At 42.1% G+C, this 25,540-nt stretch overlaps 1 protein-coding gene across 11 annotated transcripts in view; it reads left to right on the top strand.

Annotated features, from left to right (window-relative positions):
- The window catches only part of IRF2 (interferon regulatory factor 2), a 61,790-nt gene that overhangs the window by 33,366 nt on the left and 2,884 nt on the right, over positions 1-25,540 (top strand). For 7 of the 11 annotated variants that reach the window (XM_005281964.5, XM_005281967.5, XM_005281966.4 and 4 more), the window contains 6 exons: positions 2,626-2,725; positions 3,349-3,525; positions 6,887-6,933; positions 14,114-14,228; positions 19,361-19,525; positions 25,094-25,140. In XM_005281964.5, the coding sequence (XP_005282021.1) occupies positions 2,626-2,725; positions 3,349-3,525; positions 6,887-6,933; positions 14,114-14,228; positions 19,361-19,525; positions 25,094-25,140 (651 nt within the window). The remainder of the gene's footprint in view (positions 1-2,625; positions 2,726-3,348; positions 3,526-6,886; positions 6,934-14,113; positions 14,229-19,360; positions 19,526-25,093; positions 25,141-25,540) is intronic. The other 4 variants (XM_024105317.3, XM_065596777.1, XM_065596776.1 and 1 more) reach the window with 1 other exon arrangement.

The following is a 25,540-nucleotide window of genomic DNA, read 5'->3' as shown; positions in this document are numbered from 1 at the left end:
AAAACCAGGGGCTCTAGCCCTAGTGGACAAGCAACTCAATGTGAGCTTCCAGTGAGGAGATGTGGCACAAAGGGCTAATGCGATCCATGGAGGTATAAACAGGGGAGTAGTGAGCAGGAATAGGGAAGTAGTTTTGCCGCTGTACACGGTCAGAGGAATTCAAATTGGAAATAAGACAAACACTTTCAACAATGACGGTGATTAACCACCGTTTCTTGATGTATTTAGATCAAGACTGAATGCCTTTCTGGAAGATATGCTTTAATTAAACACAGTTATTGTGTGCAATGCAGGAGTAACTGCATGAAATGTAAGGACCTGTGTTATGCAGGAGGTCAGACTAACATAGGTGCTGGAACTAGGGGTGCTGGGGGTGTGGCAGCATCCACAGGCTTGAAGTGGTTTCTATCATATACAGAGTTTATAGTTTGGCTCAATGGCTCTCAGCCTCCTGCTATACAAATTGTTCCAACACCCCTGCAGACTAGATGATCTAATGGTCCCTTCTGGCCTTAAAAGTCTATGTATCTATGAATATAAGCACTCTTAAATTCTATAAATGTTAATATAAAAACCTAGAGAACTTGATTAATTTTCTGTAGTACACCATTTGTTTCATCCCTGTTAGATTGTATAAGACATTTCTGTAAAGTGTACTTACTGCCATCTTCAACATGCTCAAATATCTCTCAGGCTCAAACCCATCTTTTATTAATGTAGAAGGTGCATAGTAAATATTACGCAAAGAAAAGAAGAGGATAATTATATATTTAAACCAGCCTTGCAAAAATCCACTCACTCATCTGGGGCAAGTATTTTGTTAACGGGCAAGAAATATATTATTAGTATCTTCATTGTTGTTAAGTTAAATGTAGGCAAATGAAATTTTATGTTTAGGCTGATAAATTTTCACAACAATTTTGAAATGATGTTTAGAAAATACATCTAGCCCCAAACTTTTACAGTGTTTTGCCTTTTTTCATTCTCCATCGGTTCTTTTGGTTTCAGTATTGCTTTGTTGATTCACTTGAGTATATTCCCTCTTGCTGCATGACCATCTCTCCCTGTGATACTCCTTAGTTCATGACACACACATTGTGTATTATCACAGGAGAAAAGGTTCAGGCAAGCATTGAGCTGGAGCTAGGGATTGCTAAATCATTGACTTGAACCATTACTGCTGTGTCTTGCATTGCAGTGCTGTTTGTGCTTCCTACCAGGATGGTGCTGGTTGGAAGCACGGATAGTGCTGACAGGCATTAAAGCTTTGGGCCTGTCCTTGCTGGGTTTGGATGCAGTGATGCTTTGGACCCGAGCACAGCAGGGGTGGGCAAAGAGCTTTCACCTTAGATATGATCAGTTATAGCTGTGGAAGGAGGAGAGCTTCTTTTCAGACTGATCAATATTTTTCAGGGGAGAAAATAAGGAGGCAAAGGGAATAAATGAAAGGACATGGCCTATGTATAGAGAATGAGTGGGAAGAATGATGAGAGCGAGAAATGGACATCACATGTCAAACTTCTGCTTTTACCAAATTAAAGGGAAGAGAGAAAAAAATGAGAATAGAAGAATAAAAATGAACATAACTATATGGTCCTAACAAACAAGAGAGAGAAAAGTTTGAGTGGAATCAGAAGCTGAAGTAAAAGGCAGAATCAGAAAAAGAAAATATCATTGAGAGATGAGAAAAGAAAAAAAGTAAAACTTTACTTTTATAGAGATATTTGTGTGTGAGAGAATACATATGGGACGTAGACTAGGAGGAGAGACAGATAGAGAAGGAAAAAAAGTGGCGCTGAAGGAAGAAGAGAAGACCACACACGAGCTACAGTTTGTTAATTTTTAGATTATTTCATAGAAATGTATAAAATGCATTGATCACAATGTTCTTAGATGTAACCTTCAGAGCAGTAAAGAAAGAGTACATTCTTCTGTTCTATACTGAGATACTAAAATGATCCTTAGTCCCTCCCCTTTTGCATCCTGCTTCCTTAATGACCTTTGATTCCTGCTGTGAAGGAGTCTTGTACATTTCACTGTGTTATTGTGTCTGATTTGCTTGCCTCACCCAATTTTAGATGTCATCATCTCCTACTGTGCTGGTGCCTCATAGGCTAAATTTTAAGCCCCTCACCCTCCTACAAATTTCTAATCGTAAAAAGAAAAAATTCTGCACTGCCAAAAGTGCCTTGATTTTGAATATTTATAAATGTGTGGCGCAGCATGTGATATACATGTGTCAGCTTGGAAAACCTGCCCAATTTTTAGTCCATAAAGGGTAGGCTGACCAGATGTCCCATTTTTAAAGGGACAGTCCCGTTTTTGGGGACTTTTTCTTATATAGGCGCCTTTTACTCCCCACCCCCATCCCGTTTTTTCACAATTGCTGTCAGGTCACCCTAATAAAGGGGCATCTGAAGGTTTCACAGATTTAGGGCTCTATCCTGCTCCCTCTGATGCCAGTGGATGTTTTGCCATTGACTTCAGCAATAGCAGGATTGGACCATAAGGGAGCAAATGAAACAAAATACTTGCAGATGCTGGAACTGTAGATGTGTTTTTAAATGAGTGGATTAAAGTCCTCAGAAAATCTGTGATTCAATCAGAGTTTGTTTTTCTTTCCAGGAGAAGAAGATTTTTCAGATTCCCTGGATGCACGCTGCACGACATGGGTGGGATGTTGAAAAAGATGCTCCTTTATTTAGAAACTGGGCAATTCACACAGGTACTGGAACTCTCATTTCTGCGGACCAGATTTTGTTTGCCTTTGTGTTTCTCCCGGAGATTTTCCCTTTAATTTTGTTCGCTTTTGCAAATGCGGTGAGTGAATTTAAGGACCTGAATCTGTGAGATGCTGAGTACCTCTTGCGACATCCTTGGTACTCTCCTAACTTTATTGAAGGGCCGTAACTTGCTTCCATTGAAGACAACAGTGAAACTTCATTGACCGAAATGGAAATGAAATTGGTTCAAAATCAATGGGAGTAGAGATGGCTCAGCAGCCCTTATGCTCTTAAATTTTAATACAGGTTTGAACCAGGCATAATAAAGGTACGTGCTGTAAAAGCTTACTCGCACAACTCTAGCATTGCATCTGATCTGCAACACCCATACTATTCCAGCTCAGGGCCTTTCTTGAGAAGAAGCTGTCAACATATAGTCTAGAGATGTGCATGAAAATGAGATCACCAAATGAGCCTTCTCTTGTAACCTAAACTGTGGTTTGAACTTGTCTCTCCAGAATCAAAAGGAGTGCACTGACACTAACTCATGGTGCTACTAGCTCTCCCTGGGCTTTGAAAAAATGTTTAATATGTACCTAACTTTCTTTATTTTCTTGCTTGTTAGGAAAATTTCAACCAGGAGTAGATAAACCTGATCCAAAGACATGGAAGGCAAACTTCAGATGCGCTATGAACTCCTTGCCTGATATAGAAGAAGTCAAAGACAAAAGTATAAAGAAAGGAAACAATGCCTTCAGGGTTTATAGGATGCTACCCTTATCCGAAAGGCCTTCCAAAAAAGGTAGACGAAGGGACCCATGAACATGAAATCAGTGTTAGGTACCTAGCTGGATCTTAATTTGATGATGGAGACTTCTACTCCAGTATCTGAGACCTGCAAAATATGGCTGTTGTACTTCTGTGAAGTCACGTGTATTTATCCAAAATATTTCCATGAACAATAGACAGACTGCATTCATTTAAAGGGATAATATACTTTTTTTTTTTTTGAAAGAGAGAGGATACATAGGATGTGATGTCTGAAGATCAAGTGTCTGGTATAAATTGGTTTAGCTTCATTGAAGACATTGGAGCCATATTGATTAGCAGCTGCAGCTCTGACTCCAGATATCTAGTCTGTTTCATATTTGGAGCAAAAAGGAAACCATTATGGTCAAGATGGGACATGGAAGTTCTGAGTTTTTGCTACATTTTAAAGGGAAAAACCAATCTACTTCTACAATGTTACAATCATTTCATTTCTACTCCCAAAGAGAAACAAATTGACATTTTCCCCCATCCTATGAAGTGTCTGACTAAGTGTCCTACTGGGTGGCACTTAGCACTGGAACAGGTATACATGCATAGGTTGGAGATCTGTGCTTTGTAGCAGATCCTTCCCTCCACCCCTGCTCCCCCCCCCCCTTTGCCTGTACAAAAAAACTCTTTCTGAAAGAGGTGCAGATGTGGATTATTCAAGAAACATTAACTTAGGCACAGGTATCTACCACCTTATAGGACATGGGAAAGCCATGGAGAATTGTGCCTTCTTCTCACCCGTGGTTCCACCTTCTAAAGCCTCCCATAGTCCAATCTCCATAGAGTGTCCACAGGGGAGAAGATAGCATAGAGACATCTCCGCCCTCTCTTTAGGCCTTCTGGGAGATTTCTGTCTGATCAGGGTAGCCTCCTTTCATGGAGGGAGATTAGGGAGATAGTGGATATGATTATAGTTAACAGAACTCATTCAGAATTAGGAGGCAGACATTTTGCTGCCTGCTGGCTAATTAGGTTAGGAAAAAACCCACTCTTGGTTGCATTCAGTGGCAGAAATATGGTACATCCAGAGTGTAAATTAGCTAGGGTCTGTGTGGACACACCTTTTTCTGTGTTGTTTTTTTTTAGTTTTGTTTGCTTCATAAATAGATAGTGGCTAGGAGTCTCAAAGAAAACAGAAAATACACCCCCTAGACCTAGTGCTCCTCTGCAGTCTGCTTCATATCCTACACCGTTCAGACCAGTTCCTGCCCCAGATGGCAGGTTCCCTGCCTGAGTCCTCTACTCCTATCTGCCACTGGGCATTTACAGCTCCTGTTGGCCACTCTGCCCCTAAAATCATAGAAGATTAGGGTTGGAAGAGACCTTAGGAGTTCATCTAATCCAACCCCCTGCTCAAAGCAGGACCAACCCCAACTAAATCATCCCAGCCAGGGCTTTGTCAAGCCAGGCCTTAAAAATCTCTAAGGATGGAGATTCCACCACCTCCCTAGGTAGCCCATTCCAGTGCTTCACCACCCTCCTAGTGAAATAGTGTATCCTAATATTCAACCTAGACCTCCCCCACTGCAACTAGAGACCATTGCTTCTTGTTCTGTCATCTGCCACCACTGAGAACAGCCTAGCTCCATCCTCTTTGGTACCCCCTTCAGGTAGTTGAAGGCTGCTATTAAATCCCCCCTCAATCTTCTCTTCTGCAGACTAAATAACCGCAGTTCCCTCAGCCTCTCCTCGTAAGTCATGTGCCTCAGCCCCCTAATCATTTTCATTGCTCTCCGCTGGACTCTCTCCAATTTGTCCACATCCTTTCTGTAGTGGGGGGACCAAAACTGGACACAATACTCCAGTGCCAAATAGAGGGGAATAATCACTTCCCTTTATCTGCTGGCAATGCTCCTACTAATACAGCCCAATATGTCATTGGCCTTCTTGGCAAGGAGGGCACACTGCTGACTTATATCCAGCTTCTCCTCTGCTGTAATCCCCAGGTCCCTCTCTCTTCTTCTCCACCCAATCAGAGATTGCCACACCAAACACTCCTTCCACTACTATCAAGCACAAGCCCTCCCCCTTTTTCCATTCCTCATGCTACCTGCAGCCAAACACACCCAGTGGTGGTTGAAAGGCGAGGAGTGGCTGAGGTGATGCTATACTTGGTAAGGTGAGTGTGACTGGAGGAGAAAGACAGGGAACCTGGCACTTACAGGGGAAGGACTAGACTGAGCTATGTATGGCAGATTGGGCACAGCAGATAATTGGTTTTAAAGTTACTGGGTGTCACCCACCTATGATGCATTTTATAGACTCGGGCATACCTTGTTGCACTGAGTTATACTCCATTCAAATTTCTCTTCATAGCCATAAAAGCTAGAAACATAACTTGTCTTCAAAATGACAGCTGAGTTTCTGGAGCACAGAGCTGATTCTGGAATACTCAGGGCCTTGTCTGTAATTGCATAATGTGTTGCCACCTTCCAGCTCTGTCTCTTAAATAAATTGAGGCACAAATAGGGGCAAAAGAAATTGGCTGCAAGGATTTTTAATTCACAGTGATGCTCAATGTCCCAGTACAAGGGATGGCTGAATCTCATAGAGTTCAAGGTTTTGTGAATATGGTAATCTGTTTGGATTCTCAAAACAAGTGTGATTTCACAAACCATCCTCATTCTAATTGAAATCCATGTGTTTTTTTCCAAGTGTGATTACATTCAAACAAACATGTTTTTCTAACTAAAGGGACCCTTCTACTACATATCAGGGGGAAAAAAGGCCAGTCATGGGTGCTGGAATTAGGGATGCTGGGGGTGCTGCTGCAGCACCCCCTGGCTTGAAGTGGTTTCCATCCCATACAGGGTTTACAATTTGGTACAATGGCTCTCAGCACCCCCACTGTACAAATTGTTTCAGCACCCTGGGGCCTTTAATGCCTCCTGCCTACAAGCTAGGCTGAATGTGTGGGTGATCTGTGTATGGTGTACTGCATAGACTGTGTTTATTTTTAATTAGGAGTGTGCTTTCTCCCCCTCTGCTCCTTTTTTCAGTCCCTGTTTTTCAATCTGTTCTCTGTGTTCCATTTCCCCCCTGTTTTTCCACTGGATTTTTTCCCTCTCTGCCCCATCAATGCTTCTTTTTTACAGTCTTTTCAAAGCAGACTATGTACCCAAAATATTGAAACAGAACTTTTTGGCCCCTCAGTGCTGAAGTATGTTCAAAATTAAGCATAATGAGTCCTCCCATCGCTACCAGATCCTGATGTTTTGAGGCACCTCGTGATATTTCCTAGTTAGTATTTTTTTTTTCCTGCCAAGGGGTAGGTGGGGGTTGATTGGTTGTTCATCTCACAATTGGTTGTAACAAAACTTCCTTCCTTCCTTCCATTGCTCCAGGAAAGAAACCAAAGACTGAGAAGGATGACAAATCCAAACAAATAAAGGTAAGAGTTGGCTGTTTCATAGTGAGCGACACTCTAGCTTGTGTCAGTTATTCTGTTGTAACTTTTCTTATACCCACTCTAAAATAATATCCGAGCTACTTGTAGTCCATTCTGCCATCTTTCTTTGCCTGTGGTTTCTCACCTAACGTCTTTAGAATGGCACACTTTCATTTCTTTAACATGAAGCTTGTTGCAACTGTGGCTGATGTGATCAGAGTAGCACTAGCTTTTGTGTTGCAGCTGGATATTGGAAAACAGTCAGCTTGTGGATATATTTAGCAAATGTACATTTGTGTTGATAGAAATAAAATAACTATGTAGGGAATGGTCCTAGGCAACAACAATACCCTATGTAATTAATTTGTGTTGCTGTTGTGTTGGAAATTAGTTTGTATTTAGGTAAGAACGGTAGCTCTAATAGGGTTGCAGTCTGTGTTCATGACTCCTTTGCACATCCTGGAACTGAGCGCAGAGCTCCTGCCAAAACATACTATGGGCCTGAACTTGCCAATCCTCACTAGCAAGTGTTGTGCTTCCTAGCTGGAGTAGTTCCATTGAAGTCATTAGAGAGAGACTGACGCATGCTCCAGAGTAAATGTTAGCAGGACTGGGCTGTAAGCCAGAAATAAATCCGAAATCTTGTTCAGAAAAAATAACTGAAAACAAAGTTTACCGTCTCAAATCATTAGCAGAACATGGGGCAAATCCTGCAACCTTTTCTCTGGCAAAGCTGTCATTGAAATCTGTGGCCACAGTAACAGCTCCTTTGTAGTGTATGAGTTGTAGCAGTGTGCAGTAATGAGCAGCCCCTGACTTCCCTGCCACTCCCTATTAAAGAGAGACCAAATTCAGTCCTGACATTAGCAGGTTCAGCTGTCCCTGGGGTCAGTGGTAATTTCGTCTGCTTACACCAGAGGAGAATTTAGCGCCAGCTGTTGTGAAGTCAGTGGGAATTCTGCCTGAGTATGTACTGAAGGGTCTGGCCTTATATTTCTCCTAATTAAATTGAAATTTTTGAGAAGAAACTGTAGTTCTTATATATGTGTGAGCTATTCCACTTAGCAGGCTCTGCATGCCATGGCCCCCCTTAAGGACATGGAAAGGATTTTATGCATTGTGAACTCAAAGACCCTTTTTGAAATGCACCCTTGTTAAAACTGAATTCAGGGTAAAATTCTCCTGATGCATCACAGAATCAAATTCTCCACAGTTGGACTATGGCTTTCAATGGAATGAGGTGGCAAACAAAACCTGTGCTGGCATTTGTCTTATTTAATACATAAGTATACTTAATATTTCAAGATATTACTTTATTGTATTTTTATTGAGTTTAAGATTGTTTTAAGACAACACTATTTAACCCTGGTGTCCAGATTACATAGCCACCAGTATTCATTTTAATGCAAGTGCCAATCATAATTAGCAGCCAGAGGGATGCAAATTGCCAGCAGAGAAACAATTCTCTACCCCTACCTACTCACATGGGTCCAGTCCTCTGAGCACTCATTACCAGAGTACTTCAAGTGAAGTCAGTGGGATTATTACTCATGGCATTATGCCTGGTAATAAGTGTTCGTAAGAGTAGGCCCCAAGTGTTGGGAGCAGCGTCTTCCGGATATTATATCCTGTAACACTGGAACATGTAAGCTGTTTGTCCGTGCTTCCAGCCCACTCTCCCATACACCAATGAGCTTAGAACTCACCAGCCCCTATGAGCTGGAGCCAGGATGCTATCCCAGAGTATTCTGGTTTATTTCAACAACTGTGCATGTGCCGATTTTAGATTGTTTATGTTTTAAAATGATTGCAGTCTCTGTACTCAACAACTATTAGAATGCCATCAATTATTGCAGAAGTAATAGTGATTCTTAATTCAGACACTGCCACATAGGTAAAGGATGAACTAATTTACAAATATTTTGTTTGAAAATTGAAACACACTTATAATTTTCAAGTCTACAAAGGTGTTTTGTTGATGATTTGGATTCTTTATTTATTTTTATTTTATTTTAAATGAAAGCTTTGCACTTCACCTTTAAAACAGTGTTTCATTCTCATGAAGATTACTGGGAAACTTTTCCATGACATGATGGCTGTTAAAGTGCCTGAAATAATCCCGTGGTCTATACTTTACAGATGGAGAAGACTAAGGACTGGAAGCTGAGTGCTCAAAAAGAGTTAGGTGTTGTGACACAATGCATGACTTTTAGATGCTCAGAAAATCACAGGGACAATGCTGCAATTTGCAAAGCCTGAGTTAGACATCTAGATTCCCTATACAATGAATAGGAAGAGAGAGAGCACCTTAGAATGATATTCTCAAAAGCCAGTATGTGAGGCAGGGAGACACCTAAGCTAGCCAACGGGACAAGCTGACAAGAGAACTGAATACTAAGCGCTGCCCCTCTTACAGAGATAGATGCACGAAGATGCAAGGAGATGCTGATCTCTGTTGCTGATGCTCACTTTATAACTTTTGGCCCTATGGTAAAGCGCTCACCTGGAATGTGGGAAACCCAGGTTCATTTCCTCCCTCAGGCAGAGGGGGAGAGAGGAATTGAATAGGGATCTCCTACCTCTCAGAAGAATATTTTGATGTGGGGGCTCCCTCAGTCTCTCCTGCTGAATCTGTCCCACTGTGGAAAACAGTGAAAGAGAAATTGGAGCAGGGTACTGGACCCAGGGTGTCCCATGTCCCAGGTGAGTGCCCTAACCACTGGACTGTAGAGCCATTCTCTCTCTTCTCCCCCCCATCACTGTGGATAAATATTTAAATAGTCATTGGGCCAGCAAGATTGGGCTCCCAGCTCCAATCACAGTTTCATTATTTTTCCACACTGGAACAGCTTTATCAGGAGAGACTCCGCGAGCCCCCCATCAGAACATCCCATAGTGTGGTGGCTAGAGCACTCTCCTGAGAGGTAAGAGACCCCTGTTCAAATCCTCCCTCTTCCTCTCTGTTTGAGCGGGAAATTGAACCTGGGTCTCCTGCATCCCAGGTAACTGCTCTAACCATGGGGCTCTTCCTCCAAGTGGGCTTTGGTTGGGACCTGATCTGGAAGGCAGCCTCTGAGTATGCCTACCGGTCAGCTCCCACATGCATCTTAAGCATCCCAACACCTCTGTATCTCCTGGTTTGACAGTCGCTCTGGGGCTCAAGTGGGAAGTAGGCATCCAGACACCTAAGGTGAACCAGCAGTGCGAATGCCCAAAGGCAGAGACATTGGTCCTGAGGGAATTTTTACCCTGAAAATGTAGGCATTGAGTGTGTTTAGGGGTTAGGCAGGAGTCTTGTGCCTCACAGTGGAGCCAAAACTGGGACATAGATGCCTAATTCCTTTTGAGCAGCCGGCCCTAGATCCCCAGCTCTGACACCTTCTGTCTCTACAGTTCTACGGTGCCAAAGGCTGAAACAGCCCATCGTGTAACTTAGAGCAACCTAATTCAGTCTGCTTCAAGTTACACTGTCTGCTGCATTCCCATAGGGATTGCTCCACTGACTAAGTACCAGCTGGGACACAGTGTGCTCCCTTCCTGCCCCCAGCATGCCCCTCCTATCCCTGCCCCTGACAAACCCCTGCTGAAAATCTGCAGCTGCTTCCTTAAAGTGGCTTTAAGATCCTTTTTGTACCAATGAGGTGCTGGTGCAGTGCAAAGTGGACTTAGTCAGGGCCAAGAATCTGGCCCTAACTTCAGTGTTATCTATTGCTGATTATTAGTATTAATATTGATAGTACACTGGTGCCCAATATTGGTAGCCCCTTTGTGCTAGGCATTGTACAAACATGCAAATGTTTGTTTTGTGGCTGCAATGTTAGGGTCCCATTGGAAAACTACTGCCTAACTTTTACAAACACATGATAGGCAGAAAAGCATCTGCTATGGCAGAAAAGTACCACTTTTATAGTAACCACTTGCACAGTTTGTTCTGAAGATTTTGGCCTGGATCAGTTTTTGCTGAGTGGAGGCAGAATTTAAGGCAGAGAGAGAGAGGAATTGTCACAGTTCAGGGCAACTGCACCTGTATTTCCCCTCCATGGTCCACCAAGGGCATCCATTCTAGGCTTCTGGCTCCCAGCTATCACCTATCCTGGGTGGAAACTTGTGTCTCTCTCCCTCCTGACCGAGGGTTTTCTAGGCTGCACATTTCCCTGCCTACACTGTGATATCCCAAGCAAGCTAGACTGCCTAAACAGGCCAGTGTCTGTGTTTTGCTCTGTCTCCAGAGGTTATGACCAGGTAATTGCCCACAGTTTTAAGTTACCACGCAGTCCTTTCTAAGCAGGCTACTTTTATTCTTCAGGTGGAAGCATTACAGAAAAAAACATATTAAAACAATAAAAGAGCCTATACACATGCTAATAAGTTTACCAGAGATCACCCCTTTCTCTTCAGCAGGGCTTTGGTAGGAGTCAGTCCTTCAAACCTCACCAAGGATTTTGTTCTGTGGTTACAAGTTCATATCTGCTTTAGCTCAGAACAAGCACGCTGACACTGGGCAAATTAGCCTGTTTCTTTATATATAGTGTGGCCTTTGATTGTCAGATTCTGAGAACAGGAGACCATGATCCCTTCCTGAGTGCGTAGCTTTAGAAGGCTGGGCTTTTGCATAAGTAGGGGGAAGGAATTTGCATTCACCTCCCTCTAGCTATTTCCCAGGAACTCCACTTTACATGTATTGTCCCAAAAGATCATTTTTGTCTGCCATATTGTTCAATATAGTAGTCTGATCATCCAAGCCCACAATAATAGAGAACCTTTGCATTTAATACAGTGGACTCCAAAGATAATTAATTCAATAAGGGTTTTCAAGGATATTTCAGGAAATTGCCATATCTGTCACATCAATTTTAAAAAGCTCTTTAATGTATTTGAACAAACAATGGGCCAAATTAATCCCCATTATAGCACCATTTACTTCCCGATGTACAGTAGGGATGGATTTGTCTCTATCTTTTAGACTCTTCCTGTTTAGCATTTTTTAATTTATGGTACTTTATTCAGCATCCACTGCTAACAAGAGAAAAACTGTTTTTCACTTTAATTTCCACAATCAATTCTGATTTAAAAAAAATCACAAAAAATTGGTGCATGTCCCCAGATAATTTGGGACCATTCTGATCTTTAGCTCTTGCTGTTAATTCATCCTGCTTGTGTCCATCTGAATCGGTTTTCAGACAGTAGGCCCTGTCCTGCCCACAGTGAAAACAATGAGAATTTTCCCATTGATTTCAGTAAGAGCAGCCGCAGCCCTGCTGTAGTAAGAATAAATGGTGGTTTTATAACTTGTTTCATAGCTTATCAGGTATAGCGTATGGGAACTGTAACAGGGAAACACCCCACTGGAAACCTTCCCAAGACCAATAGATTATAACCTACCACTGCATGTTCTCACATGCACACATAGTAAGTTATCCATTTAGAGAGATTTATACAGTTTACAACAAGGTAGCCAAGCTTTGCGACGGTCTGAGTACAAGTAGTACATGTTATATACACGATATAAGTAAAAATATTTGCCTCATAATGACATATATCCCCAGGTAACAGCCCCATATGCTTCATCTTCTCCACAGTTCCTGTGTGTGTGTGTGCGTGTGCATGGACAAAAGGCCTGATTCTCTTCTCACACTCATTTAAATTAGGAGTAACTTCACTGAGTTCAGTGGAGTCTTTCTGGTATTAAACCAGTGTATGTCAGAAGAGAGACATGGCCCAAGTAACCTAGAACTTTTTGTAGTCCTAATTTTTCTTTGCTGTCCATGGATCCTTTATGAAGGACCAGTGAAAGTTATCGGAATTCATCCTTTCCAATAGTGAACTGAAGACACTGATGCTTTGATTTATGGGACTGACACAACTGACATCACATATAAAGGGCCTGATTCTCATTTATGCTAAGGGCATTTTATACAGCTCTGGCAGAGTAAAGGGCCCTTCAGATGGGACTGAATTATATTGTCACTCACTTTAAGGCCCCATTGTAAAGTCAGAAAGATGTAAACAAGAATCAGGACCAAAAATGGTAACTACTTGGTTGGTAGCACTGCAGCTATGACTGCCAAAAACTATCCAGTTAGAGCAAGCTCATTAGAAAAGGGACATCACACTGTCTCTACAGTCCCTCTGACACCATGATCACAGAGTTTATTGGATTTACAGAGTGAAGGGCTGGGAACAGAAAACTTGAAGCCCAGTTCGCCTTTGCCCTACACCTTGCGTGTTCTTTTATACCCATGCAAAGTAAGTATAAAACACTACCAGATCTGAATGGTATCATGTTACATCTACTTTGCACGCAGTTTGCTCAGATGTAAATGATCACACAAGTTTCAGGGCAAAATTGAATCAGGCCCTTACTATTAATCCTGGCATTGTCCGTCCCAAATCAAATTATATCTTGTATGATTTATAGGCCTTGTCAGGCATCCAGCAGGGAGGAGGGCTGATCTTGCAGTTAATCCCTTGTTTTAAAAAAATGATGATGGTCTGTTAAAGAACTCCCAAGTTTTTGTAATAACTTCTACAGTATATTCAAAAGAAAGTTACATAGGTTTCCCCAGCTGACACGCAGCAAATGCATAGAGGTATATTGTGTATAGAACAGGGGTGGTTGCTTTCCCAACAGAATTGCCCTATAGCAACAGCTATGACGAGATCTAGAAGGTTTGATTTAGTATAAATGTTTTGTTTTGTTTTGGACTCTTGTGATAGAGAAAAATTAAGGATAGAATTTAGTAATGACTGTACAGACACCTCAGGCGTTCTTTCAGAAAGAATTCAGTGCTGCAGTATGTTTGGAAAGCACTGAGGATGAATATTTAATAAAATGCTGTTTTAAGGCAGTGTGTCAGCCTCATTACCCCCAATGTTAATCTTTTATAACAAAGAGTGTATTAATTGATTTGTTCTTTGGAGGCTCGCTGTCAATGTAAAGAGTGACTTTTAACTTCAGTTTAAATGGAGAAGGCATGGAAATGTAGTTATCTCTGGCCTCCTTTTGGAGAACTTAAGTATTGATCTTCATCCTGCTTCTACCTGGGAGCAGTGGGTATGTGTCTGGCAGAAACTGATTTGCTATGTTGTGATCTTGGCACAAAGAGATGAATAGGGAATAAAGTCAAGGTTCCTAAAATAAACCAAAACTAAATCTGACACAACTCCACTGTTTTCATTCTAGCAAGAGCCAGTTGAGTCATCTTTTGCAGTGACTAATGGAATAACTGAGGTCTCTTCTGACTACTTCCTACCCTCCACTATAAAAAGTGAAGTCGACAGTACTGTGAATATTGTAGGTAAGTGCTTCCAGTGCATACTTCTCACAAGTAGTAAACCAGTATGCATGTGTCTTTAGACTTTAAACTCCAGTTCATGACATAGATGGTATCAGAATAGCACATATGACTGCATGAAGCTGACTCTAGCATCAGTATTTTACATTTTGGAGTATGCCAAAGTTATAAAACATGCTTCACGGGACCAGGTTTGTGATCTAAAGGTTTGGCACAAACCCAGAATGTGAGTTCAGGTCTCTAGCTCAATCCCTGGCTCCAAGGCTAGCAGGGGTTGGGAGCAATAAGCTCATCTTCTGAGGGGGAAAAAAAGTATTTCTCATCACTTTGGTGGCCCTTCCTGACATTAACCAACTCCCGAGAGAACCACATACAGCGTTCCACAGCCAGGTTGATATTTTATCCAGTGCACGGTGAGTAGTAACCTTGGGGCATAGAAGTTGAAAGAGTTCTCATGATTCCAAGATGGCTTGAATGGCTTTTGACAGGTTGCCATTTTGGTTGTAATTTAAAAATATATATTAAAGGGTTAAATGTGATGTGACCCAGATTATTTTAACCAGCACTTCAGTAACGGAATGTGCTGTTAACATCAAAATGTCAACAGTGAAGATGAATGAAAACTGCATTTAAAACTGGTGCGTTAGGAGTTAGCTGACAGAGTAAAATGTGAATAATTGGTTCTTAGCAATGTAAGTTGGGTTATGTTTTGACAGCTCTTTGGCTGTAGTTATTGTTAGAGTGAAATGAAATCCAATCACCACTTGGCCTAGAATGTCTTTTTTTCTGTACAAAGTGAAATGTTTGAAAATACGTTAACGTTCTCTTTGCAAAGATGATAGGTTTTAGTTGCAATGACTTGTTTTTTGTCACGTTTATTTTGCAGGCTAAGTTGTAGGCTTTTTCACCGAGAGACTTTTCTGGATGGAAAATTTAGGGTGCTTCTGCTCTCCAGGGAGCAGTATGTTTAATTGCACTGTGTTTTTGTGAGCATGTTTAGATTTCTATTCCTTCTATTACAGAGGGTCTTAAAATTAGCCTTGGAGGAATTCCAGCACTGTAGTGAAACATTTTTCCCAAGTAAATCAGACCCACGTGCAAAATTGAAAGCTAAAATACCCAAAAGTTGATGTGGAGCCAGTGGGAAGAAACTTTATACATTTTTGCTTTATTTAGAAAACTGTAAGTCAAACAATGGACAATTTAAACCCTTTTGGAGCATATTGAGCCTGATTCCAATTAAGTCAAAAGAAAGACTGACTTCAATGGACTATGGATTTGGACTAGGTTTATAGAGCTCAATTCTGGGAGGTACTGAGTGCTTTCAACTTCCATTTAACTTCACTGGAAGTTAAATGCACACTGCATTGATAAGAGGTTCTCAGTAGTTCATAGGAAAAGACTAGTAGATGACACTAATATTTATCAGTCTGGTCTATGTGCCATAATAAAAATAAGGAAAGTTCTTCCTCGAGTGCTTGCTCATATCGATTCCAATTAGGTGTACGTGTGCCTAATTGGAATGGATATGAGCAACACATCTCGAAGAACAACAGTTACAAAGGTGAATTACCATTTTTTACTCCGGCAAACAGAAGCGAATCCAAATGTTGTAGGGCTTTATTTTTGCCATTGTTGTCAGGTATACATCATTGATAGCAGGAATACCTAGGGCCAAATCGTGCTCCCTTCACTCATGTGAGTAATTTTTATTTCGCGAACAAAGCATTTGGGATTTGGTCTATAATTGAGAGCATCCTGTTTGTGTGAGTGTGCTTTCTAGTTTAATTATCTAGGCTGTATAGTTCGGATAGGCAGCAGACAGGGAAATCCTTATTTACTACTCCAAGGAGTTTTTCAACACAAACAGCAAAAAAAAAAAAAAAAAAGAGAGAGAGAGGCAGAATAGATTCATCCTGTGTGTGCTGGGGAGGGGAAGGGAAAGAGGGCGATGGTGCAGCTGAAGCTAAGCCCATGGCATTTTGTCCAAGCTACCAGTATTTTTGCTGATGAGCGTTGAATTTCTCTCTCGGGGTTGGGTAACAATTCTCCAGTTACTGAAGAGAAAGATAAGGCCATCAAGGCAGAGTGTTCTTAATAAGACAGCATTGCACAATACAGCGCTTTCACACTGATAATGAACATGGGATGTTTTTTCCCCCTCTCTGCTCTTATTGAGAGCTCGCTGCAGAACCAGGAGGAATGTTGTTTACAGTGGAAATAAGTATCTGGAGCAAAGTGGTAGGAATTCTAAATCAGGCTCCTTTTAAAGAGCCTAGTCAATGTCTGTTTAAAGTTATGTTTGCTGGAATTGCTTCATAAAATACTGGTTTGGGGAGGTTTCCAGATTAACTACTTGTCATTTTACAGAACAAAATTATATGCAATTATTTTAACTGGGAAAAAATGCTTCTTTCCTTTTTCTTGTTTAACACTTTTGTTAATAAGAATAGCATCTGCAGTTATGTCATCTCTGAGAAGAATTACTAAGTCTGTCATACATCAGTGTATAATCTTGGCACCAGTTTGGGACTAGAAAAAATGTCTCCCCTGCATCCCTCCTGTTACTACATGTGTTATGGTTACTCTTTAGCTTGTTTTGAAGCATCCGATATTGGCCATTGTCAGAGACAAAATTCAGACTACATGAACTGTTGATCAGATCCAGTATGGCAATTCGTATTCCTTAAAATAGACAAAACAATCCATCATTTTATAATCCTTCCGTCTAACAGTATATCACTACTCACAGATCACTCTGAACCAAATCCTGCAGCGCACATTCCCACAAAACTCCCATTGAAATCCATGAGATTTTTGCCTGAGTAAGGAGTTTTGACCCGCTATATTCAAATGAAAGTAGAACATAATTTTCTCTTTTGACTTTGATTATTGTGAATTCTGAGGAACACTGACGAGACTAGGTCTAACCCTGAGCTTTTTATCACCTGCTGGTTATTTTAGATTTATATTTGTGTACAACTTCTGCTTAGCAAATGTATTTCACATCAGTGCTGGAATCCCTGTTAATTTTAAAAACCTAGTGTAGCGGGGAGCAGACCACATACTGCGGATATGCTCTCTATAATATAATGCCCCCTCCATTTACTAGACAGAGAATGCATTTTATTAGTGTAATTGTTTTATGATTATATTGTTGAGATAAAGAAGTTGTACAAAGAGGAAGTATTTGTCTGTCTGTGGGTTGAACACATGACTGGAAGTTCAGGGTTTTCTTCCTGGCTTTTACCTTTGTTTCATTGTCAGTTAACCTCTGGGTGCCTTAGTTTACTCATCTGTAAAACAGGTATAAAAATATTAAGTTGTCTCACAGCTGTGTTGTGTGGCTTACCTAATGTCTGTAAAGTGTTTTGGGATCCTTGAATGAAGAACTTGCAGAATATTACAGGCTGCCTCAACTTTGTAGAGAAAAAAAATGGAGCTTTTTCTAACCAAAGTGTGGAGTAGCATTTACCTGCCGAAGTGGGAAACTCCTTTGTTAATATTTAACCAAATTGCGGTGCAGAGATCATGAAATACATTTCAGTCACAGACCCTGGTGCTTAGAGGCTACAGCTCAACATTGCTTTTTACATATGGTAGCTGGTATTGCAGGGGATGGCAAGAAGTCCCTGCTTCATGCCTGTCTCTAGGAGAAACTCGGCCAGATTAATTCCCTGTTTAAAACCACTGAAGTCAGTAGAATTACCCAGGGATTAATTTGGGCCACTGTCTGTAAATGAGTTTTGAACCACTGTGCTTTACAGTACCTGATGTGTATCAGGGCATCCAAAGTCCACAAAGCATTGGCAACTTGCCAAGCGCTGCATCTGACTTACATTAAGAGGGATGTATTGCAGTTACCCATCACCATTAATACAGAAGTGTAGCCTACAGTAATCACTGATTCTAGCAAGTAATGTTTTGATAAAGATGGAGCTCTGTATACTCTGGTAAGGCCTCATTTCTGTTTTAAAGATTAGCATAGCTACAGGCTGCATTGTGGAACTGTGGGCTACCTCTGGCTGGGGGCCATACTTACTGATCTGCTTAAGCATTTCCAGTGGTGACAACTGGAAAGGAAGGAGGCAGTTTTGAAGGTGTTAGAGACTGAAAACAGCAACCAAAACTTCCTTAGAAGCCTTGCTAGAAACAGTCAGGCATGGAGTGAGAAGACCACAATTTAGCTATTAACGCAGGGGTGGGCAAACTTTTTGGCCCGAGGGCCACATCTGGGAATAGAAATTGTGTGGTGGGCCATGAATGCTCCAAAATTGGGGTTGGGGTGCAGGGGGGGTGTGAGGGCTCTGCCTGGGGGTGCGGGCTCTGGGGTGGGGCCAGAAATGAGGAGTTCACGGTGTGGGAGGGGTCTCTGGGCTGGGGTGGGGGAGAGGCTCCGACTAGGGGTGCGGGCTCTGGGGTGGGGCTGGGGATGAGGGGTTTGGGGTGCAGGAGGGTGCTCTGGGCTGGGATCTAGGCTTTTGGAGGGTGGGATGGGGATCAGGGCAGGGGGTTGGGGCGTGGGGAGAGGCTCAGGGGGTGCAGGCTCCAAGCAGCGCTTACCTCAGGCGGCTCCCAGAAGCAGTGGCATGTCCCTTCTCCATCTCCTATGCGGAGGTGCGGCCTGGCCGCTCTGCACGCTGCCCCATCTGCAGACACCACCCCTGCAGCTCCCATTGGAGCACCGGAGGGGGCCATTGGAGCATGTACGAGCCGGGAGGGGGATGGGACGGGGTGCAGGACCATGCCGCAGCTGCTGGGAGCTGTGTGGTGCGGCCTCCAACCCTGTGCCCTGGCTGGAGTGCCAGAGCGTGGCTATGCTGCGGCTTCTGGGAATCACATGGAGTGGTCCTCAACCCTGCTTCCTGGTTGGAATGTTGGAGCGGGGCCATGCTGCGGCTTCCAGGAGCTGCATGGAGCGGACCCTGACCTTGCTCCCCGGCTGGAGCACTGGAGTGGGGCAAACCCCAGACCCCGCTCCCCAGCGGGAGCTCGCGGGCCGGCTTAAAACAGCTCACGGGCCGGTTCCAGCCCATGGGCCATAGTTTGCCCACCCCAGTACTAATGCAACAGTTCAATGTGTCTGACAAATCAGGGAGTCTTGCAATAACCTATCTCTTCCTTCTCATATGGAGTTGTAGGACAGCCCCATCTTGATGGCAGTACTGAGGAGCAGGTGATAGTTGCCAATCCTCCTGATGTTTGCCAAGTAGTAGAGGTGACAACAGAGTGTGATGAGCAGCCGCTCAGCATGAGTCAGCTGTACCCTCTGCAGATCTCCCCAGTCTCCTCCTATGCAGGTAAGTCATTCCTCAAAAGAACTTTCACAAGATTCAGGAGAGCTAACGGTAGCGCTGGAATGTTACATAGGCCTAAGCAATTAGGCAGATACCACAGTTGGGGAGGTGGTGGATGGTTTCTTTGCTTTGTACCAGTGGTCCCCAACCTTTTTCGACTGGCGGGTGCCAGACGACGAGCCACGGAGGACCGTGGCGGCGGACAAGCATCCGCCGAAATGCCGCTGACAAGCGGCAACGTCAGTAGGCGTCGCCGCCAAAATGCCGCCAACAAGCAGCATCCAGAGGTGTCGCCGCCGAAATGCCGCCGCCTCTGGATGACGCTGCTTGTTGGCGGTATTTTGGCAGATGCTCGTATGCCGACCAGTACGCGGGCGCACTTAGATGCCCCGGCGGGCGCCCTGGCGGGGACCCCTGCTTTGTACCATAGGGTAGTTGACAGAGATTCTGAAACACTTATACTTCGCTGGTCATATTTTTGGACCTGAGTTCTAATACTTCCCATTGTCTTCCCTAATTTCACACTGGGAAGCCAGAAAGCAACCTCTATTTTAGGAGGGAAACATAAGTGCCAATGAAGTAAACCTTTGTAGGTGCAAAATCAGTTAGGGATGCACATCTTTTATTAGAGAGACAGTGTCAATTTAAAACAGAGGTCGGCAACCTTTCAGAAGTGGTGTGCCGAGTCTTCATTTAATCACTCTAATTTAAGGTTTCGTGTGCCAATAATACATTTTAACCTTTTTAGAAGTCTTTTTCTGTAAGTCTATAATATATAACTAAACTATTGTTGTATGTAAAGTAAATAACGTTTTTAAAATGTTTAAGAAGCTTCATTAAAATTTAAATTAAATTAAAATGCAAAATTGGACCCGTGGCCAGGACCCGGGCAGTGTGAGTGCCACTGAAAATCAGCTTTCATGCCACCTTTGGCACATGTGCCATAGGTTGCCTACCCCTGACTTAAAATGATGGGCCACTTCACCTTGAATGGTCCCTTAGAATAAGTGCTAACTACTGATGCTAAACTATCTGTTTGAGCTTGTATTTAGCTGTGACTCTGAGTTCCTTTCCCAGACCTGAGGAAGAGCTCTGTGTAAATTGAAAACTTCTCTCTCACCAACAGAAGTTCATCCAATAAAAGATATTACTTCACCCACCTTGTCTCCTAATGCTGCAAACAAATTTATTTCTCTATAACACTTTTTGATTATAAAAGTTGAAAGAGTTAAAATCCAGTATTTCTGCCACTATTTATACTGGTGATTTTTGTGGGTTTTTTTGGTATTTTTCTCAGCTTCAACTGAAAATCAATGAAGTTAGTTTCACTTTGTTGACATTTTAGTATTGCTTTCAGATTCTTAGTGCTGGAGTTTTAAATGCTGATGGAGAAGGTTTGTTTAAAAACAACTGTTTTCATTGGATATTTTCAATATGAAAACATTTCTACATTTTATAAAAGCTTATTTTTACAATATGTAAACACCGGCCCAAATTTAAGTTGACAGTGTTATTTTACTATTACTGCCTTATGGCACTGATGTTGATTTTAGAGTTATCACATTTGCTCTTCATTCCACGATTTCCCTTGATTAGTCCCTATCATTGATTTACAGATGAATCCTATTTTAAGAGGCTTGGGAAGCATAATGGCCTGTTTTCTTTTCCCCTTCTCTCCCTGCACAGCCTTGTTTTTTCATATTGTATCTCCCACTATCCACTCCAGTTTTCTTTAACATTTATCATACTGTAAAGCAAGAAAGTTGTATGTACAGTATATTTTGTCCATTTACTGTTTACATGTAATTCACATTTACTGATTGTCCCATGTGATAATTACAGGGAACAAAGAGCCAGATACTGCTAGCCTTACTCATGTGAATAGAAGCTTGTTCCACAAGTGGCTTCAATGGAACAATTCCTGGAGAAAGGTGCTATTTAACATGAGAAGGGCTAGCAGAACCTATCCCTGAATAGTCTAAACTACATTTCATTATTACTTATTTTTAATCAACCAAAATATTAAAAATGTAGTTATCAGTAATCATTTAAAAATGTACAGTTCGTTGTTCAATCCGAAGGCATATTTGAAAGCTTTAGTTTCCTAGGTGCCTAAAGTAAATACTAGACTAAGGAAATCTATTAGATAAAGTATTTCATAGTCTCTTTGGGTGTGCATGGAGATACATTGCCAACATTCCACTAGTGCTCTTGTTCAGTGGGTCTAAAGTTATAGTTCATGGAGCCTCAGAACAGATAGAGAGGGTGGAGAATTGGGAGATGGGCCACAGAACTGAGCACTATAGATACTTTGACACTGAGACCCACATCCGCAAAGGTATTTGGGTGCTTAACTCCCATTGAAATCAATGGAATTTAGGCACCAATATAACTTTAAAGTTCTGGGCCTAAACTCTTTGGGGTGGGGACTGTCTCTTTGCTATATGTTTGCACAGTATCTAGCACAAAGGAGCTGGTGCCTCTATGCACTTCAGCTGATGATAATGTCACTGTGCAAGTGTGGAATTGGGAGTTTCAGAGGGGAGGCTGTCTCTGTTGCAGAGGTCTGCAGAATGGCAAAGCTGGACAATTATTGATCTAAACATACTTGAAAGGTGGCAACAGTCTGAGACACAACATGTCCTTCATTTTTGCACTGTTGTCAACTAGCTTACAAGCCTTCGGAGGGCACGAGTAGAAACAGAAATGTTTGTCCTTTTAAACAGTCATTAATATTACATTGGTCTGGGTGTGACTCATTACTCTCTCTGTGGCTTTATCTTTCAACCATTAGGCAAATTAGTTCCAGACACATTTTTATAGAAAATATTTTTATCTTAATGTCAGGGTGAATAGCATCATGTTCTCTTGGAATCACCTCCAGCATTGGATCATATATATGATCATCATGGCCACTGTGGTTAGTCTGTAATGGTCAGAGCTTCAGAGGGGCTTTGGGAAGAGGATGTTATAAAATGTATTACTAATGGAAGATCGAGCCTTAGAAACATTTGTCTGTCAAGTTCTTGCACAACTCTCCCAGTATAACTGAACATGACAAAAATGCTTCTCTTAACCTCAGCCAAAGAATCTGAATAAATAATTTGAGTACATAGAAAATATATGGAACTAGATCTTGGGATGTGTGGCATCTGCTTTGCACCACTCCGTTGTCATGAAGCAGCCCTATAGCCAACATAGCTGACCATGGGAGGATCCCGCACGTGAGGCATATCCTCCAGTGTTCATGTAATGGCTTTTATGCTACCCTCCCTAGCACAGTATTCGGGGCATGCATGGGGAAAATGAGGCACAGTTGTGGTGTCCCTATGCATTGCTGATTCTCCACTGTTGTACTGGCATTGTGGGTGTCTTCAGGATGCTCTAACTCCATGCTCGGGGATCAGCCTGGTTCACAGGTAGTTCAGGCTTGGCTAAGCACAAAGGTAACGTAAAGAATGCCACCTTTCTATTTCATGAGTGCGTGTCGTGGCAGCAGACAAGGATCTGGTCCAGGACTTTTTTTAAGCATACAAATGATTCACAGGATAGGAATCCTGTAGGTTTTATGTAAGCACTGCCACCAGTCCTGAAATTCATAGGATAATCTCACTTCACACTTTGCACTGTGCAAATCCAAATGGTACAACCATTCAAGAGTCCCAGGTTTGTTTTGGACCTTGCAATAGCATGGTGTGGCAGAGTAATGCACAAAGGATGCATCAGGCACATCCCATGTGCAATATTGCATGGTGTGAGAAGGCCACCTCATTATGCAGTGACTTACCATGATAACAATTATTTTATCATTGCTACCAAAAAGTGGTCTGAAGTACCCAAAAATGTTTTCTTGCAAAAACCCATCTACCTCCTTTTTGAAGCTGTTCAAGTTAACACCTATTATTGCCCTCACTTGCTAGCCTCATTCTTTGCTTACCTCATCTTGTTGACAATAATTCAAATAGTCTTGCAGCCTCTCTTTCCTTTAGAATTTTGTGCATCCCAGTTACCTTCTGCCTTTGCCAGTGCTGAAACCATCTCTTGCTCAGACTTTGATAATATATGAACATTGAGGACTGATTCCTTCTTGTTTGCATTACAAAATTCTTTATTACCACACATTTCTGTACATCGGAGTATCTGTTTCATGTCTGCATGTGAATTCCTTCTATCCATGTAGTTCTCAAATTGTGCCCCTCGTCTTCTATACAGATTGCTTGTAGTTTGGCGTAATTGGAAAAAACACCTTGCGGCAACTCCGTTTATCCAGGTCAGCACATGTGAAGCTGTGCAAAGTCCTAATCTTTATCAGAATAACTATTCAGCTGTTTTTATATAACTCCCACATGTGGATAGGTTATGCTGCAATAAAGTGACATTTCCAGAATGCAATGATCCCATCTATTTGCTTAGCACTGTATGTGACACAGAGGAGGGTCTATGGCCCACTCACCTCCGTTCGGTTAAGTGTGTGCATTTGGGTTAGGAGACAGGAATACAGATGTGATGAGAAGTGTGGAGGTGGAGGCACTGTGTATGTGTGGGGAGATAAGAGGCATGTTAGGGTACAGTGCTCAGGGGAAGTATGGGAGGGATATATGTGTGTGAAGGTGCAGTGGTTGGTGGGATTATAGCAGGGGTGTGTGTGTGGAGGTGCAGTGGGTGGGGGGGCGAGGAGAGGGGTGTGTGTATATGGAGGTGCAATGATTACGGGGCGAGGAGAGGGTGTGTGTGCATGCTTGTGTATAGAGGTGCAGTGCTTGGAGGAGCTGATGGTGGGTGTGTGTATGTGGAGGTGCAGTGATCAAGAGGATGATCATAGGTGGGGGCAAGGAAGATACAGTGGTTGTGGGAATCAAAAGGGATGTGTGTGGAGATTCAGTGATGGAGGGGCTCGGGGTGGGATATTAAGGGCAAGAGAAGGATGAAATAAAAGTAAATGAGAACAAATTCTATAGTAGCAGTAACAAAACATATTACAGAAGACTAGTCCTTGAGGCTGAAAGTTTAGATAGAAATTATCAAATGAAAGCATTTTTATCTCTCTTTGGGTGCGGTTGTGAATAGTGTTGCTTTGATAAAGCAAAGGAAAGGGCTTTGACTGCAACATTTTAGCCACGCCATAAAATGGTATGCTAGGTAGCAAACACGATGGCGAAGGAAAAATAAAGTCTCTCCTTTTGCCCATAAGGTTAAGCTCCTTGTGAATCTGCTTCTCTTTAACATTTCCTACACCTAGTGTAGTCTATTTCCTTGTTTTAAGTGCACAGGTTTGTTTATCATGTTCATCTTTTTGTTTTTCTCTGTTCAGGTGCTCACAGGTTCAGCAAGCTGCTTTTTATATAGGCCTCATGTTACAAGTCTGGAGTCAATTCATGCATGACAGGGAATGAAGGCTCTTGTACTGTTTATTTAATTTATTTATTTATGTGTATCTTTTAATCTTTGGTAGCTCTAGAAGAGGTTATAGTGACCTGTTTCTTAGCAGTGGATATTGTCTTTTTAGATGGATTTTGATACTTCAGGTAGAATGATGCCCACTTTCATTTTTACTTCCATTTTGTCCAACAGAAAGTGAAACGACAGACAGCATTCCCAGTGATGAAGAAAATGCAGAGGTAAGCACTTGGTTTTATAGTGTTCAGGAGAAATTCTTCAAGTACTAAAGTGATACATATTGTGGAGGTTCTTTCCCATTGTCCCCATCAAAATACATTTCTACTCGGACAATATTAATTTTGTATGGAGATGAATGCTCAGATGCTTGTAGAATGAAGTTGATGCCTGTTTTAAAAACAAAACAAAAAACAACTTCATGATCTCTCAAAATTAGAAGTAAACTAATTTGTATAGGAAAATCAAATATGTGCTTTGGAGAGATGTCAACTGTGGAAACAAACAAACAAATTTATTTATACAGAATAAAGCAATGGAGGGGCTTTGTGCATGCATGTGTGTTATGGCTCAGTGCTTTCTGGGTAGCTTAGTATTTTATCTTGGTTACGAGCAGCCTTGTTT

The sequence above is a fragment of the Chrysemys picta genome, chromosome 5 (assembly GCF_011386835.1).
Source record: "Chrysemys picta bellii isolate R12L10 chromosome 5, ASM1138683v2, whole genome shotgun sequence".
Lineage (NCBI taxonomy): Eukaryota > Metazoa > Chordata > Testudines > Emydidae > Chrysemys > Chrysemys picta.
Note: the sequence above shows the minus strand (reverse complement) of the source record. Positions and strands in the feature narration are given on the sequence as shown.